Source organism: Ictidomys tridecemlineatus, chromosome 11 (genome assembly GCF_052094955.1).
Source record: "Ictidomys tridecemlineatus isolate mIctTri1 chromosome 11, mIctTri1.hap1, whole genome shotgun sequence".
NCBI lineage: Eukaryota > Metazoa > Chordata > Mammalia > Rodentia > Sciuridae > Ictidomys > Ictidomys tridecemlineatus.
Window position 1 is genome coordinate 39751167 of NC_135487.1, and position 15709 is coordinate 39766875.

Here is a 15709-nt window from a genome sequence, read left to right on the forward strand (position 1 = left end):
ACTATTTCCTGGTTAATCATTTCTCCATATTATCATTGCTTTATAATGTATTTCTTTAAAAAATCTTTATTAAGACATAATTCACCCTTTTGACACATACAATTCAGTGTTTTTCATTATATTTATAGAATTGTGCAGTCATCATCACTATCTAATTTTAGAACATTTTTCTTACTCAAAAAGAAACCTTGAGAATGGGCATGGTGCTACATACCTATAATCCCAGGTACTTGAGAAGATGAGAGGAGGATCGCAAATTGGAGACCAGTCTTGGCAATTTAGTGAGGTCCTTCTCAAAAAATGTAAAGGGCTGAGGACAAGTTAGAATGCTTGTCTTGTATGTGCAAGGGCCTAGGTTCAATCCCTAGAACAGAAAAAAAAAAAAAAAAAGAAAAGAAAAGAAAAGAAAAAGAAACTCTGTATCTATTAGCAGTTACTCCTCATTTCCCTTTCCCATCAGCCCCTTGCAAACCTTAATCCACTTTAATCTCTGTTGATTTACCTATTCTGAACATTTATATGAACAGAATCATATAATACAAGGCTTTTTGTGGTTTCTTTCACATAGTATAATGTTTTAATTCATGTTACAGCATGTGTTAGTATTTTATTCCTTTTTTTAAAAAATATTTTTTTAGTTGTAAATGGACACAGCGCTTTTATTTCATTTATTTATTTATTTTATGTGGTGCTGAGGATTGAACCCAGTGCCTCACATGTGCTAGGCAAGTGCTCTACCACTGAGCCACAACCCCAGCCCATTTCATTGCTATTTTATGGCCAAATAATATTTCTTTGTGTGATATACCATATTTTATCTTGTTTCTATATTTTTTCGCTGTTATGCATATCATCACTATAAATAATTTTAAAATTTGTACACAACTTCAAAAGGCCCTTTCTCAAAATAAAAAGGGCTTGGGATATAGCTCAGTGGCAGAGCACTTGCTTAGCATGTGAGAGGCATGTGTGAGGCTCTGGGTTCAAGTCCCAATATTGCTAAGAAAGAAAAGAATGAATAAATAAATAAATACAAAGCAAAAGAAAGAAAAATAACAAGGAAGTGTGGAACAAGGGACTCTAGTTTTATCAGACAGTAAGATACAAAACTCCAAGAATTACAACACTGAGTAGTAGAACAGTAATCAACAATTGAATTGGTGGAACAGAATAGAGAGCTTAATAAAAGATCCTAGAATATTTGGAAATATAGAATATGATGTGAATCCACAAGAACTGAGAATATATGGATACACACACACATATATACACATAAATTATACACAAAGCCAGGTGTGGTTATATACACTAGTAATTCCCATTACTCAGGAGGCTTGCCTCATATTTTCAGGGCTCCTGGCTCAGCCTCCTTGAGTAACTGAGATTATATTATAGATATGATGTCTGGCTTTATCTTCTATTTTTTAAAGAAAATATTTGGTAATTTTATCATGTTTTGCTTTTTAGTTGAACTTTAACATTGTTTTTAGATGTTTCCTCCCTTCAAAAACAATTATGTTGAGATTTTGATTTTGATTCTTTTGAATTTTTAGTTAAAATTTTCATTTAATTGACCACTTCTTTAAAATTCAGGATTAGTTTTTTTTTTTTTTTTTTTTTTGGTATCAGGGATTGAACCCAGTGGGGTTTAACCACTGAGCCAAGTCCCCAGCCCTTTTTATATTTTATTTAGGTACAAAGTCTTGCTGAGTTGCTAAGTGCCTTGCTAATCTGCTGAGACTGGCTTTCAACTCCAGATCCTCCTGTGCCTCAGCCTCCCAAGTTGCTCTCATTACCGGCATGTGCCATCATGCTCAGCCAGGATTAGTTTTTTATATTTGTTTTTCATTGAAATATATTTCCACATTAATCAGTTTTCTTTTTTTCTTTCTTTCTTTCTTTCCTTTTTTCCTTCCTTCCTTCCTTTCTTCCTTCCTTCCTTCCTTTGCTAGGATAGAACCCTTATCTTTAAGTGCTCTACAACCAATCTACATCCCCAGCTCTTACATTTACTTTGAGGCAGAGTCTAGGTTGCCCAGGCTGCCTTGGAACTTGTGATCCTCCAGTCTTAGTCTCCTGAGTAGCTGGGATTACAAGTGTGCACCACCATGCCCACTGATCAAAACCTTTATTGTCATATTAAGACACAAGAGAAGAATTAGCATTTCTTTTTGAATGTTTTTTCTCTTATCTAGAAACATGTAAGAATTTTCTATGTAATTTTTTACTTATTAAAAATTTTGTAGAATTATAATATATTTTTACATTTTATATAAATTATTATGCTTATTTTAATTAAAGTATTTAATGTTATTTTGTTGGGTATCTGGAAATTTACATTTTCAAAATAATTACATTTTTCTTTAAGGTATGGCAGATTGTGCCTTGGCTCTTGGCTTTGAGAAGATGTATAAGAGAGGTCTTGAAACAAAAGTGAGTTTCACTTATTATTTTGGAGTTTTTATGAGAAACTTTGCCCATATATCATAAATAGAGTCTGTTAGTAAGCAATATATAGTATGATTTGTCACAGTTATTTAATAAATGATACAATCTAAAAGCTGTAATTTTACCATATATGTACACATAGACCTTGGTATTTTTGAATAGTAAAGAATCTTAAAGAGTTATTTAGTTCAAGCTCTTTTTAAATCAATGATGAAACTAGTGTTCAAAGGGGTCAAATTATTGAATTTCAGGTTAGTTTATCTACTTAATTTGAAAGTCATTCATTCATTCAACAAATGAATTCCATTCAACAAATTGGAAAGAGTTAATAAAGCATGGGACTTCTGGCTGGGTTTAGTGGTATACATGTGTGGTCCCAGTGACTTGGGAGGCTGAGGCAGGAGATTCACAAGTTTGAGGCCAGCCTCAACAATTTAGTGAGACCCTAAGCAAATTAGTAAGATTTTGTCTTAAAATGATGCTTATGTTCACTTTTTTTAAAAAACATTTATTCTTTAGTTGTAGATAGACACAATACCTTTATTTAATTTTTATGTGGTGCTGGGAATCGAACTCAGTGCCTCAAGCATGCTAGGCGAGTGCTTTTCCTCTGAGCTATAACCCAGCCCCTTTGTCTTAAAATGGGAAAAAAAAAAAAAAAGTGCTGGAGCTGTGACCCAGTCTCTAGGTTCAATCCCTACTACTGGGGAAAAAAAGAAAAAGTGTAGTAGGTTATTTGAGCTTTCTCTGCATTTTTTGAGATGACTAGGTGATGTTTGTCTCCAATTCTAGTCAGATGGTGAATTACATTTATTGATTTGTATACGTTAAACTATCCTTACACATCAGAATAAAACAAACTTGGTCAGTATGTATAATCTTCTTAATATGTTGTTGAATATGATTTGCTAATATTTTATTAGGAAATTTTGCATCTAAGTTCATCAATGATTTTGATCTGTTGCTTTCTTTCCTTGATGTGTCCTTATCTAGTTTTAGTATCAGGGTGACACTGGTTTCATAGAATGAATTTAGATTTTTTTTTTTTGTGGGGGGGATGCGAGTGGTACTGGGGATTGAACTCAGGGGCACTCAACCACTGAACCACATCCCAAGCTCTATTTTGTATTTTATTTAGAGACAGGATCTCATTGACTTGCTTAGCACCTTACTGTTCCTGAGGTTAGCTTTGAACTCGTGATCCTCCTGCCTCAGCCTCATGAGCCACTGGGATTGTAGGCGTATGCCACCATGCCTGGCTCTCATAGAATGAATTAGAAAGTTAAAGTTCTACCCCTTTCTATTTCATGGAATAATTTGAGGAACATTGGCATTAGTTCTTTAAAGTTCTGGTAGAATTCAGCTAAGAATCCCTCTGATCCTTGGCTTTTCTTTGTTGGAAGGCTTTTTATTACTGCTTCTCTTTCATTGCTAGTTACTGATCTATTTAGGTTTTTCTATGTTCTCTTGATTCAATTTTGAGAGGTCATATGTGACTAGAAGTATATCCTTTTCTTATACGTTTTCCAACTATAAGTATTCAAAATATACCTAATGATCTGCTGGATTTCTGTGATGTCTGTGGTGATTTCTCCCTTTTCATCTCTAATTTCATTAATTTGGATTTCTTTTCTTTCTTTGTTTTGGTTAGTTTGGCAAAGTGTTTATCAATCTTTTCAAAGATTCAACTCTTGGGCTGGGGTTGTGGCTCAGTGGTAGAGTGGCTGCCGAGGATGGATGAGGCCCTGGGTTCTATCCTTAGCACCACAAAAAAACAAATCAACATCAAATAAATAAAGGTTAAATTCTTTTTTTATTTTTCTTTTTTTTTTTTAAAGAGAGAGAGGGGGGGGAATTTTAATATTTTTATTTTTTAGTTTTTGGCGGACACAACATCTTTTGTTTTTGTATGTGGTGCTGAGGATCGACCCAGGCCGCACACATGTCAGGCGAGCCCGCTACCGCCTGAACTCCATCCCCAGCCCAAGGTTAAATTCTTAAAAAAAAAAAAAAAAAGAAAAGATTCACTTTTTGTTTCATTGATCAATTTTATTTTTTATTCTGTATTTCACTGAATTTTTTAAAATTTTTAGTTGTACATAGACACAATATCTTTATTTTGTTTATTTATTTTTATGTGGTGCTGAGGATCAAACCCAGTACCTCACATGTGCAAGGCAAGTACTCTGCCACTGAGTCACAACCCCAGCTGTATTCCATCGATTGTAACCCTGCTCTTAAGTGTTTCCTTCCTTCTATTAGTTTTGGATTTTTTTTTTTTTTTTTTTGGTACTGAACTTTTGAACTTTGAAGTTTGGGCACTTTACCACTGAGCTATATCCCCAACCTTTTTTATATTTTTATATTTCTGCTGAGAGTCTGGATCTTAGGAGCCTCCTAAGAATTCTAAGGGTGGGGAAACCAACCCTTCACAGGTCTCAGACACTGTGCTGCTGCCCTCTAATATGGCCTTCCCAGGCTCAGTCCACCTCTTCAGTTTCCTGATCCTCTTCAGCTAGTCATGTAAGTTGCTGGTCATGTGAGCTGCCAGACTCAAAAGGAAAGTAGGTGCATTCCCCTCTGTACCTCTGACTTGAATCTTCCTGGATATAATCTTTTCTGCCTATTTCAGTCATGTTCTGCCAGGGATACCCTAGGCCACATAGTAGGCCCATGCCAGGATAATATGGCAATATTTGCTATGATCTCCTGGGTTACTGTAGGAGCAAGCTGCAGCATAGCATGGTCTCCTCAAGATGGCTCCCTGCTTCAGCCCTCTGCTTACCCATTGAGAAAACACAGCACCTTTCAAACACCAGTTCACCTTGCAGCCTCTGGATCAGCTAAGTTCAGACTGCTTTTCTGTTCTAAAGGTTTTTCCATGTCAGATTTGTCTATTGTGTTTTCTGTCTGTGCTGTCCCTTCCTCTGTGGTAAAGCAGTTCTGCTTCTGCTGCTGCAACCAGCATGGCAGCAATTACTCTTACTTGTTATTTGTTAAGTGCACCCAAATTTCTGAGGAGTCTCTGATATTCAATTTCTGTAAATTCTTTTTTGCACCCACCTCACTGAGAAGAGTACTCCTGCTGCTTGAATCCCGAGCCACAGAGCAACTGGAAATGCAGCCTTCCTCTAATCTGCCGTCTCGAATACTCTACTAATCAGTCTCTTAAAATGTGGTTACTGAGGGACTAAATTTTTAATTTAAATTAATACTCAAGTCAGTTATTAGCAAATTTTTAAATATGTTTGGAATAACTTGGGCCTGTGAATTTCTTTTTACAACTGCAGATTTCATAAAATCAAAATATAATTCAAGGGGCTGGGGATGTGGCTCAAGCGGTAGCGCGCTCGCCTGGCATGTGTGCAGCCCGGGTTCGATCCTCAGCACCACATACAAACCAAGATGTTGTGTCCGCCGAAAATTAAAAAATAAATATTAAAAAAACTCTCTCTCTCTCTCTTAAAAAAAATGTAGTTCAAATACTTCTGATAGAAACTTGTATCCAAGTTGAGATGTGTTGTAAGTATATAGTACCCAGAAGATCTCACTTAGTGTGAGAAAAGAATGTAAAAATGTCTCAATTCTTAAATATTGATTACATATCCAAATTAGCACATTTAAGATCCTTCCATTTCTTCTCCAAACTCCTAATATTTATTAGTTGTCTGATTTTACATTTAACAAAGTTTTAATAGTCTTTTTTAAAAAAAAATTTTAATAGTTGTAGATGGACAGCATACCTTATTGTATTTTTTTTTTTAAGGTGGTGCTAAGTATCAAACCCAGTGCCTCACACATGCTGGGCAAGTGCTCTGCCATTGAACTACAGCCCCAGCCCTGTAATACAGTCTTTGTAACCATAATTCCTATGATTAATCTTTTCCTTTATATTTAAATTGTCCAATTTTTCACTTAGTGCTTTTTTTTTCTTTTTTTTCTTCCTCCTTTCTCTTTCTTTTCTTTCTTTCTTTCTTTTTTTTATTCGTAGTGCTGGGAATCAAACCCAGGCTCTTAATCATGCTAGGTAAGCAGTCTACCAGTAAGCTATACCCTTGCTCCACTGCTATTTTTAAATGATATTTTCCCATTGTAGAATTCTTAATTTTAATTATCTCTTGTTTGGTTAGATTTTATCATTTAGTAGCGTTTTTTATTTTAGTTTTTTAAATCATAAAAATATATACATGAGCATCCAGGTACAGTGTCATATGTCAAATTTTAGATACTTGGAAGGCTTAGGCAGGCGGATTGGAAGTTTGAGGCCAGCCTGGGCAACTTAGGGAAATCGTCTCAAAATTAAAAAACAACAACAACAACAACAACAAAAACAAATAAATGAAAAAGGATGGGATGTAGCTCACTGTAAACTATCTCTGGGTTCAGTCCCCAGTACCAAAAAAATAAAAAAGGGCTAGGGATGTAGCTCAGTGTTAGTGTTCCTGGGTTCAATCCCCAATGCCGCATCAAAACAAAACAAAACACCATGAGCACCTTTATAAATATATTTTTGGGCACATTATATTTTAGGATATATTCCTAAAAGTAGAATGATTGAGTTAAAGGTATACACGTTTTTAAGACTTTTGATTCTTATTACCAGAAAGATTATAGGACTTCAAGTTTTCACTGGGAGTGTATGAAAGTTCCTGTATTGTTTCCCCCTATACCCTCCTCAAAGATGCACAGTTTTTAATCTTTGCAAATTTATTAGTTGAAATATATATTACAATCTAATTTTAGAACTTTCTTGACATCCTAAAAAGAAACCCTATATATACTAGCAGTCCTTTCCCTTTCCTGCCCATTCCTAGCCAGCGTTAGGCAACTACTAATCTACTTCATGGAGTTGCCTGTTCTAGATATTACACATAAATGGAATCATATACCATCTATTGTGTCTAGCTTCTTTTACTTAGTTTTCAGGGTTCATTTATGTTGTAGTATATATCGGTACTATGTTTTTTTTTATTACTGAATAGTATTCCATTGTCAATTATACCACAGATTGTTTATTCATTTATCCGTTGATACACACTTACGTTGCTTCTACTTTTTAATTTTTGAGAACAATGCTGCTATGTACATTCATAATAATATAATAATATTTTGTTTATGGAGATAGGTTTTCAGTTCTCTTGGATGTACATCTAGGACTGAAATTTCTGGTTTAAAATCCAATGAATTGCCAAACTGTTAATAATTTGCATGGATTTCCCTATCAAAACACCATAGACTGGTTGGCTTAAAGCCAGATATTTGTTTCTCACAGCTCTGAAGTCTGGAAGTCCAAGACCAAACATGCCAGCTGATTCATTTCTTTGTAAGGAATGACTTACAGTTAGCTTACAGGTAGCTGCCTTCTTGCTGTGACTTCACTCAGCTTTTACTTGGTACTCAGTCTTCTTTGAGAGAAGATTTGTCTTCCTCTTCTTGAAAACTGCTTTGCCTGTGGATTAAGACCCCAAATTTATGATCCCATTAAACTTTACTTCCTAAAAGCTCTATCTCCATTACAGAGTGAGGGTAGAGCATCCCCGTATGAAATTGGGAGAGACATGATTCAGTCCATACTAATGGGAGCTCCAATTTTGTTATATCTTGCCAACATTTGTTATTGTTTCTCATTTATTTTTTTCTTTTTGGAACTAGGATTGAACTCAGGAGTGCTTAACTACTGAGCCACATCCCCAGCCTTTTTATTTTGAGAAAATATCTCACTAAAGTTGTATAGGGCCTCATTAAGTTGCTGAGGAGACTGGCCTTGAACTTGTAATCCTTCTGCCTCAGCCTCCTGAGTCACTGGATTACAGGTGTGTGCCACCATGCCTGACTTATTATTTGTCTTTTTGATTATAGCTGTTTAGAGATGTGAAGTGTATCTCCTTGTGGTTTTGATTTATATTTCCCTAACTGATTGATGTTGAGCATCTTTTCATGTGCTTAGTGATCATCGTTTATCTTTTTTAGAGAAATGTCTATTCAAATTTTTGTCCATTTTAAAATTAGGGTATATGTTTTTATTGAGTTGTTAAAGTTTTTTATACATTCTAGATGCAAACTCCTTGTTTAATTTGCTGGTATTTTCCCCATTAATTGAGTTGTATTTTCATTTTATTAATGTTGTCCTTTGATGCCAGAGTTTTAATTTTGATGAAGTTCAATTTATATTATCAGTATTTATTATTATTCTTATTGTTAGGTGGTACTGGGGTTTGAACCCAGGGTCATTCTACCATTGAGCTATATTCCAGCCCTTTATTTGTTTGTTTATTTAAATTTTGAGATAAGGCGTAAGTTGTCCAGACTGACTTTGTACTTGTGATCCTCCTGCCTCAGCCTCTTGATTGAGTTATCTTTTTGTTGCTTGTGCTTTTGGTGTCATAGCTAAGATAACCTTTGACAAATCCAAGCCATAAAAATTTGCTCTTGTTTTCTTTTAAGAGTTCTATAGTTTTAGCTGTTACATTTAGGTCTTTGTTCCTTCTGAGCTTTATTTTTTTTTATGAGGTATGAAGTAAGGCTCCAACATTCTGGATGTCTTTTATTTGATTTTTTCTTGCCTAATTACCATTGATAGAACTTCCAGTTGGATAGAAGTGGTAAGAACAGAAATCCTTGTTTTGTTTCTGACCTTATAAGATCTTATAGGTCTTTTTACCATTAAATATGAACAGGATATTAGCTACAAAATCAAATGGTCAGGGCTAGGATTGTGGCTCAGTGGTAGAACACTTGCCTAGCACTGGCGGGACTCGGGTTCGATCCTCAGCACCACATAAAAATAAAGGCATTGTTTAAAAAAAAATCAAATGGTCAATGGTTACCAGATGGTTACCAATAGTTTACTATGTTCTTAGAAAAGTAATATTACCTCTGGATTAAAAACTTTTTTTCTTTTTCTTTTTTTTTATGATGCTGGGTATTGAACCCAGGGACTTGTATATGCTAGGCAAGTCTTTTTTAGATGTTGATGGACCTTTAGTTTATTCAATTATTTATATGTGGTGCTGATAATTGAACCCAGTGCCTCACACATGCTAGGCAAGCACTCTACTACTGAGTCATAACCCCAGCCCCTGCTAGGCAAGTCTTTATCACTGAACCACATTCCCAGTCCTGCCTGTGGATTGTTAGTAGATGCCTTTTTTTAGAGAGAGAGAGAGAGAGAGAGAGAGAGAGAGAGAGAGAGAGAGAGAGAGAGAGAATTTTAATATTTATTTTTCAGTTTTCAGCTGATGCAACATCTTTGTTTGTATGTGGTGTTGAGGATGGAACCCGGGCTCGCATGCCAGGCGAGCGCGCCACCACCTGAGCCACATCCAGCTGGTAGATGCCTTTTATTAGTTTGAAGAAAGTTACCTTCCTGTTTTTTGTTTTTATTTTAGTTTTGTAATGCAAATTGTCTTTTTTTAAAATTTTAAGTGCTTTTTCTATGTCTATTGAGATGATTGGGTGGTCTTTGTCCTCTGTTCTATTGATATAGGGTATTACATTAATTGATTTATAGGTGTTAAATGAACCTTGCATTCTTGAGATAAATTCCACTTAGTGTGATGTTTCATCCTTTTTATGTGTTGATGCTTTCAATTCATTAGTATTTTGTTTAGGATTTTTTTTCTCTATATTCATCAGATAGTGGTCTGTGGTTTTCTTGTGATGGCCATCTACTCTACTTACTGTGTGGGAGGCTGTGTGCTAGATTGGGGTTTGCATACAGAGGTGTATGGTAGAGTAATAGGTGAATTGACAAAACAGCTTTCCCTCTATGGAATATTTGCAGGGGATTCTGATCTTCTTTTCTAGAACCATGAAAACAGATATGGTTATACTTTCTGTGCATCACTTTATCCTTATCTTGATTAGCTCCTCTGAAACACCTAATTATGATATTACCTTAGTGTCTTTGTTCTTGCTATTCCACCTGCCTAGAATGTTCCTTTCTCAAGATTACCTAAATAACTTACTCCCCACTCCATTACATCCCTGCTTAAATGTCACTATCAATAAGATCTCCCCTGACCATTGTCTGTAAAATAGCAGTTCTCACCTTCAGTCTTTATCCTTTTCCTCATATATATTCTTCTTCATAGCATTATTATTTACATTTCAATTTATTCTTGTCTCCATCATCACCTTCTTCCTTTCTTCCTGCCAAATGTAAATGTCAGATGAGAAGAATCTGTAATTGATGTGTTCATTCTTCTATTCCCTGAACCTTGAATAGTTATTATCACATATTGCATACTTGATCAATATTTTTAAATAATTAATACCTCTTTGATTGTTTGAATATTTTTCTTCTTCCCATGTTTTCCTGCAAAGGATTTACTGATGATTTTATTTACATTGACCATTTTTGGTTTACTATTTTCTTAGAATAAGCAAAGTTCTTTCAAATAGTGTAATAGTTGAAAGAGACACTTACCATGCTATTACTTATTAAATTTTGTTTTTTACCTCTTAGTTTTCAGATAGGACCAATCCAGTTGATAAACATTTTGAAGTCTTGGTCAATAAGTATGGAATTTCTGCCCACCCAATTGTTCCTCAGCTGTTTGGTTCTGCTGGAAAAGAACACATGGAAAAATATGGTATGTTAAAAAACAAAACAACACTTTAAGGTGACAGGTACAGTGATGCATCCTGTAATCCCAGCTACTAGGAGACATGGATGCAGGAGAATCATAAGTTTGAGGCCAGCCTGGGCAACTTAATGTTTAGCAGCAAAGCCCTAGGTTCAATCCTCAGCACCAAAAAAACAACAAAACCTTAAGACTCATTAATAGTTATATATTTATTAAGGAACTGTGGAGGATATCATGATCTATAAGATACAAACTAGTTTTTGAACTAGGTTGGTGAAGTAGTCCCTGTACAGAAAGTATGGGAAGTACACCTAGAATACTACATAATAGGAAATTGAAATAGGAAAAAGCACAATTTTTTGTCTCCTTTAATCATGGATGATGAATTGAGGATTACCAGTTCTGAATATGACAGTAAAACTTAAAACTTGTTCTTGATAATAGATTTTAAGCCAAATTGTATTCTTTTTAAAAATTTTTTAGTTGCAGTTGGACACAATATCTTTATTTTTTATTTTTGTGTGGTGCTGAGGATTGAACCCAGGGCCCCGCACATGCTAGGTGAGTGCTCTACCGCTGAGCCACAACCCCAGCCCCCCAAATTATGTTCTTATTATTTGAATTTATCAGGAGTTTGTCATGACCCCATATTCCATGGCATTTTATGAGGTTAAAATTTCTTAGTCAATTTGGATTTTGTAGCTAATATTCTGTTCTTTGACTGATGGTCAATGGTTACCAGATGGGTAAAGCATGGGTTAGAGAAAATAGGGTGATTTTTTTTCTATTGTATGACTGAACCACTGCTTTAATTGAATGTTATGAGATAAGAAAGAAGATGACCATGTTTGACAGGTCAGCACTCCTATTCTTTGCAGGAAAAATATCCTAGGCTCAATAGGCAGCATCAAGTAGTCAGAAAGGAAACAAGTCTTTCAGCAAGAATGGAAGTAAGTGGCACTTCCATTTACTAAAATTTTCAAAGCAGAAACATGAATCAACTTTGATAATTTTTCTTCCCTTTCTTCCACTCCAGTTTCTTACTATGTCCTAGAAATTCTACCTCTGAACCATCAAACTATCTTCTTTCATCCAGTTCTTTCATTACCATAGCTCTTTTCTTAGGTCAGACTTTTATTTTTTGGGGGGGTAGGGGTGCTGTCCCACTGAACTATATTCCAAGTCCTATTTATTTATTTAGAGACAGGGTTTTACCAAGTTCCCAAGCTGGCCTCAAAGTTACAATCTTCCAGCCTCAGCTTCCCAAGTCACTGGGAATTATAGGCAGGTCCCTCTGCCCCTGGGTAGGTTAGAATTTTTCAAACATTGATTGTAACTCACTAGGAAATTATGGAATTGAATCAAGTTTAGTGGGTCAAGCCAACCATTTCTTTTAGTCTGTATTGTTGTCTATTATAACTCAAAACAGAGAAGTAAACAAAACACTGTACACAGCAAGCAAGAATGTGAATTCTTATAAAGGTGATAGCTTGTGACCTACATCACCACCTAGGTTAAAAAAAATAATGTTGTCAGCATCCAAAATTCCTCTGTGTACATTATTTTTGTCTTATGAACTTTGTGGGTTTCTTGATTATCTTGAGTCATTGCTTTAGCCACCCCCACAAATCTTATTGTAATGTGTTCTTTTCTACCATGAGACTCTTCTGAAATGGTTGAGGGTCAAAAATCTTAAGCTTCCTAGTGTCCCTTTATTTGAGAGAATTTGTAAAATAGAGCTAGCTGTCTGAACTATGTACTGAGTATTCCATTTGATCTTTCTGAGATCTTTTTTTTTAATATTTAATTTTTAGGTGTAGATGGACACAGCAAAAAGCCCCTATTTTTATGTAGTGCCAAGGATCAAACCCAGATCCCGCCCGTGCTAGACGAGCGCTCTACCACTGAGCCACAATCCCAGCCCCCTTTCTGAGATCTTAACTGAAGACTTGACATAGCCTGGGCTTTATCTCTGACAGTGTTTTAATGGCAGAGTCATGAATTTGATCTTTGCTGAAAATCTATTTCTTAATTTTAGCATCTTTTACCACTAAAGAATCTGAGAATTTTCAAAACTATCATGTTTTAGGTTCTTTTTGTTTAACAATTGTTTCCTCAATATAAAGATACAGAATTTTACTATAAGCTGCAATAAGAAATCAGGTAGCAACTTCAACATTTTGTATGTTTTCTAATTTTGCACATAATTTCAGGCAATAATATTATAAAAATTCCTGTGTTGTTATAAGAAGAATCTCCCTTCATCTAGTTCCCAGTCAGATTTTCTTTATCTTCTTATAAGCCCTCACCTGCAGCATCTTCAAAGGACTTCAAAGATACCACTAATATTCTCTTCTAGGCACTTCAGGCTTTCACTAGCAGTTTCCTCAAAGTCTACTTTCTGGTTCCAAAGCCATTCAGATATTTTACATTTTTGTTCAGTGAGACTGAAAAATCAAGGATTGATTGTTCCTTGATCAAGGAACTGGCAGATTCATTGTTTGGTGAAGGCCCACTTTCTGATTCATGGAAGGCATCTTCTCATTATGTCCTCATACAAGAAAAGGGAAAGAGAGCTCTGGGACCTCTTTTATGAGGCCACTAATCCCATTCATGAGGGCTCTGTCCTCATGATTTGATTACCTCTCAAAGGTCCTACTTCTATTACTATCACCTTGGGGATTAGGTTTCAACATATGAAGTTTGTGGAGATATAAACATTCAGTCCATTGTGCCACTCAAAGGCCCATCTCCTAATAACAATTAGGAACAGGGTTTGACATAAGAATTCAGGGGAATGAAGTGCAGTGGCACATGCTTGTAATCCAAGTTTCTCAGGAGGCTGAGGCTGAAGGGTTGTAAGTTCAAAGCCAGCCTTAGCAATTTAGCAAGTCCCTAAGCAACTTATGGAGCCCCTGTCTCAAAATAAAAAATAAAAAGGCTAGGGATGTGGCTCAGTGATTAAGTCCCTTTGGTTCAATTCCCAGTACCAAAAACTAAAACAAAACAAAAACAACAACAATAACAACAACAACAAAAAAAAGAAAGAAAGAAAGAAAGAAAGAAAGAAAGAAAGAAAGAAAGAAAGAAAGAAAGAAAACAGGGGCTAGGAATGAAACTTAATGGTAGAGCTTCACATGAGGTTCTTCTAGCATGCATGTGACCCTGGTCCCTAGCACGACAAAAACAAACAAAAACAAGAAAGGAAATAAATGAACTAATTTAGAGAGAACTGTTGTATTTATGATGTTGTTATCCTAGAAAATTAAAGTTTTCCTTATATATAAACGTTTTATTTCATTTTATTTATTTTTAAATAACTTCCTTAATTGTTTTAGTTGTCTTTGAGGCAAATGGAAGTTTCTTTGTTGTTATGTCCTCTAAATTAGTTATTAGCTGTATGTATGCATATATATGTATATAGATTTCTATTAATTAAAAAAATATTTTTAGTTGTAGATGGATGCAGTACCTTTATTTTGTTAATTTATTTGTGGTGCTAAGGATGGAACCCAGTGCCTTACATGTACTAGGCAAGCCCTCTACCACTCAGCCACAACCCCAGCCCTCTGTGTATTAATTTTATGACTTGCTATATTATTAAGTTTTCTAATTTTGGGGTTAGTTTTGTTATTGATTTTATTTAAAGGTGTTTTTCAGATAAGCAACTATATTATATCACCTGCAAAAAGAGTGAGGTTTACTGCATCTTTACTAAGTGTAATGTTTCTAATTGATTTCTTTTTTATAATTGCTTTAGCCAATACCATAAGTACATGTTAAATAGTAATGAAGATAATAGACATCCTTGTCCTATTCCTGATTTCATTGTTTTCCTGTTAAGTAAGATCCTGGCTTCAAGACAATGATATATACAGTTTGAGCCATCTCTAATCCAAAAATCCAAAATCTGAAATACTCTGAAATCTGAAATGCAGAGTTAGATTCTGTTGCTGTTATTTTCTGTAGTAATTTCAATTTTCAATTTAATATTTATAACTGATGTTGATTTATAATTTTTGTTAGGTTTTTATCAAGTTTTATACTTCATAAAAAGAAATACGAAGTTTCTTTTTTTCTTTTTTTTTTACTCTTAATGCTATAAAATAGTTTATGGAGCATTGGGACCATGTGATCTTTCTAAGTTTGGTAGAATTTCCTGTGAAACTATGTGGGCCTGTTTTTGTTTTTGTTTTTTCCCCCTGGAGGGTAGTTGCTTGGTAATTTCCTCTATTTCTTTTATGTTTAAATATTCTGTAACCATTGTTGGCAGTCCAGAAATTACCCAGTTTAGATTTTCAAATCAACTTATATGGAAGTCTGAAAAGTAATCTTTTATAGTTAAAAATTTTATTTCTATTTCAAGTAGGAAAAGTTTCTCAGCCTGTTCTTATTTTTACTGCTGGAGAGCAACAGTAGGCTGCCACCAGCTCACCTCTTTGCTCTCTGCAGGTTTTCTTCTGGCTGCTTTTGTTCCCTCAAAGAATGAGCAGTTGTTGGCTGGGATTTGGTCTTTTCCCTTTTCTTTTTTTCTAACTTACAGATAATTTAAAGTTTTGGCATCTTCTGTTTTCTGGTTATGCTGATTGAATGGTTTTGTGCTATCATATTTTTTCTTATTGAGTCTATATTGATTTGGATATACACACATACACACACATATTTGTGTTTAT

The 15709-nt window shown here is 35.0% G+C and overlaps 1 protein-coding gene across 3 annotated transcripts in view; it reads left to right on the forward strand.

The window, feature by feature from the left end:
* Scp2 (sterol carrier protein 2) overlaps positions 1-15709 on the forward strand; it is a 106612-nt gene that overhangs the window by 15046 nt on the left and 75857 nt on the right. For all 3 annotated transcript variants that reach the window (XR_013427789.1, XM_040288684.2, XM_005326052.5), the window contains exons 5-6: positions 2369-2433; positions 10916-11042. Coding sequence is in view for 2 of the 3 variants with exons in the window: in XM_040288684.2 (XP_040144618.1) it covers positions 2369-2433; positions 10916-11042 (192 nt within the window). In the remaining variant the exon portion in view is untranslated. The remainder of the gene's footprint in view (positions 1-2368; positions 2434-10915; positions 11043-15709) is intronic.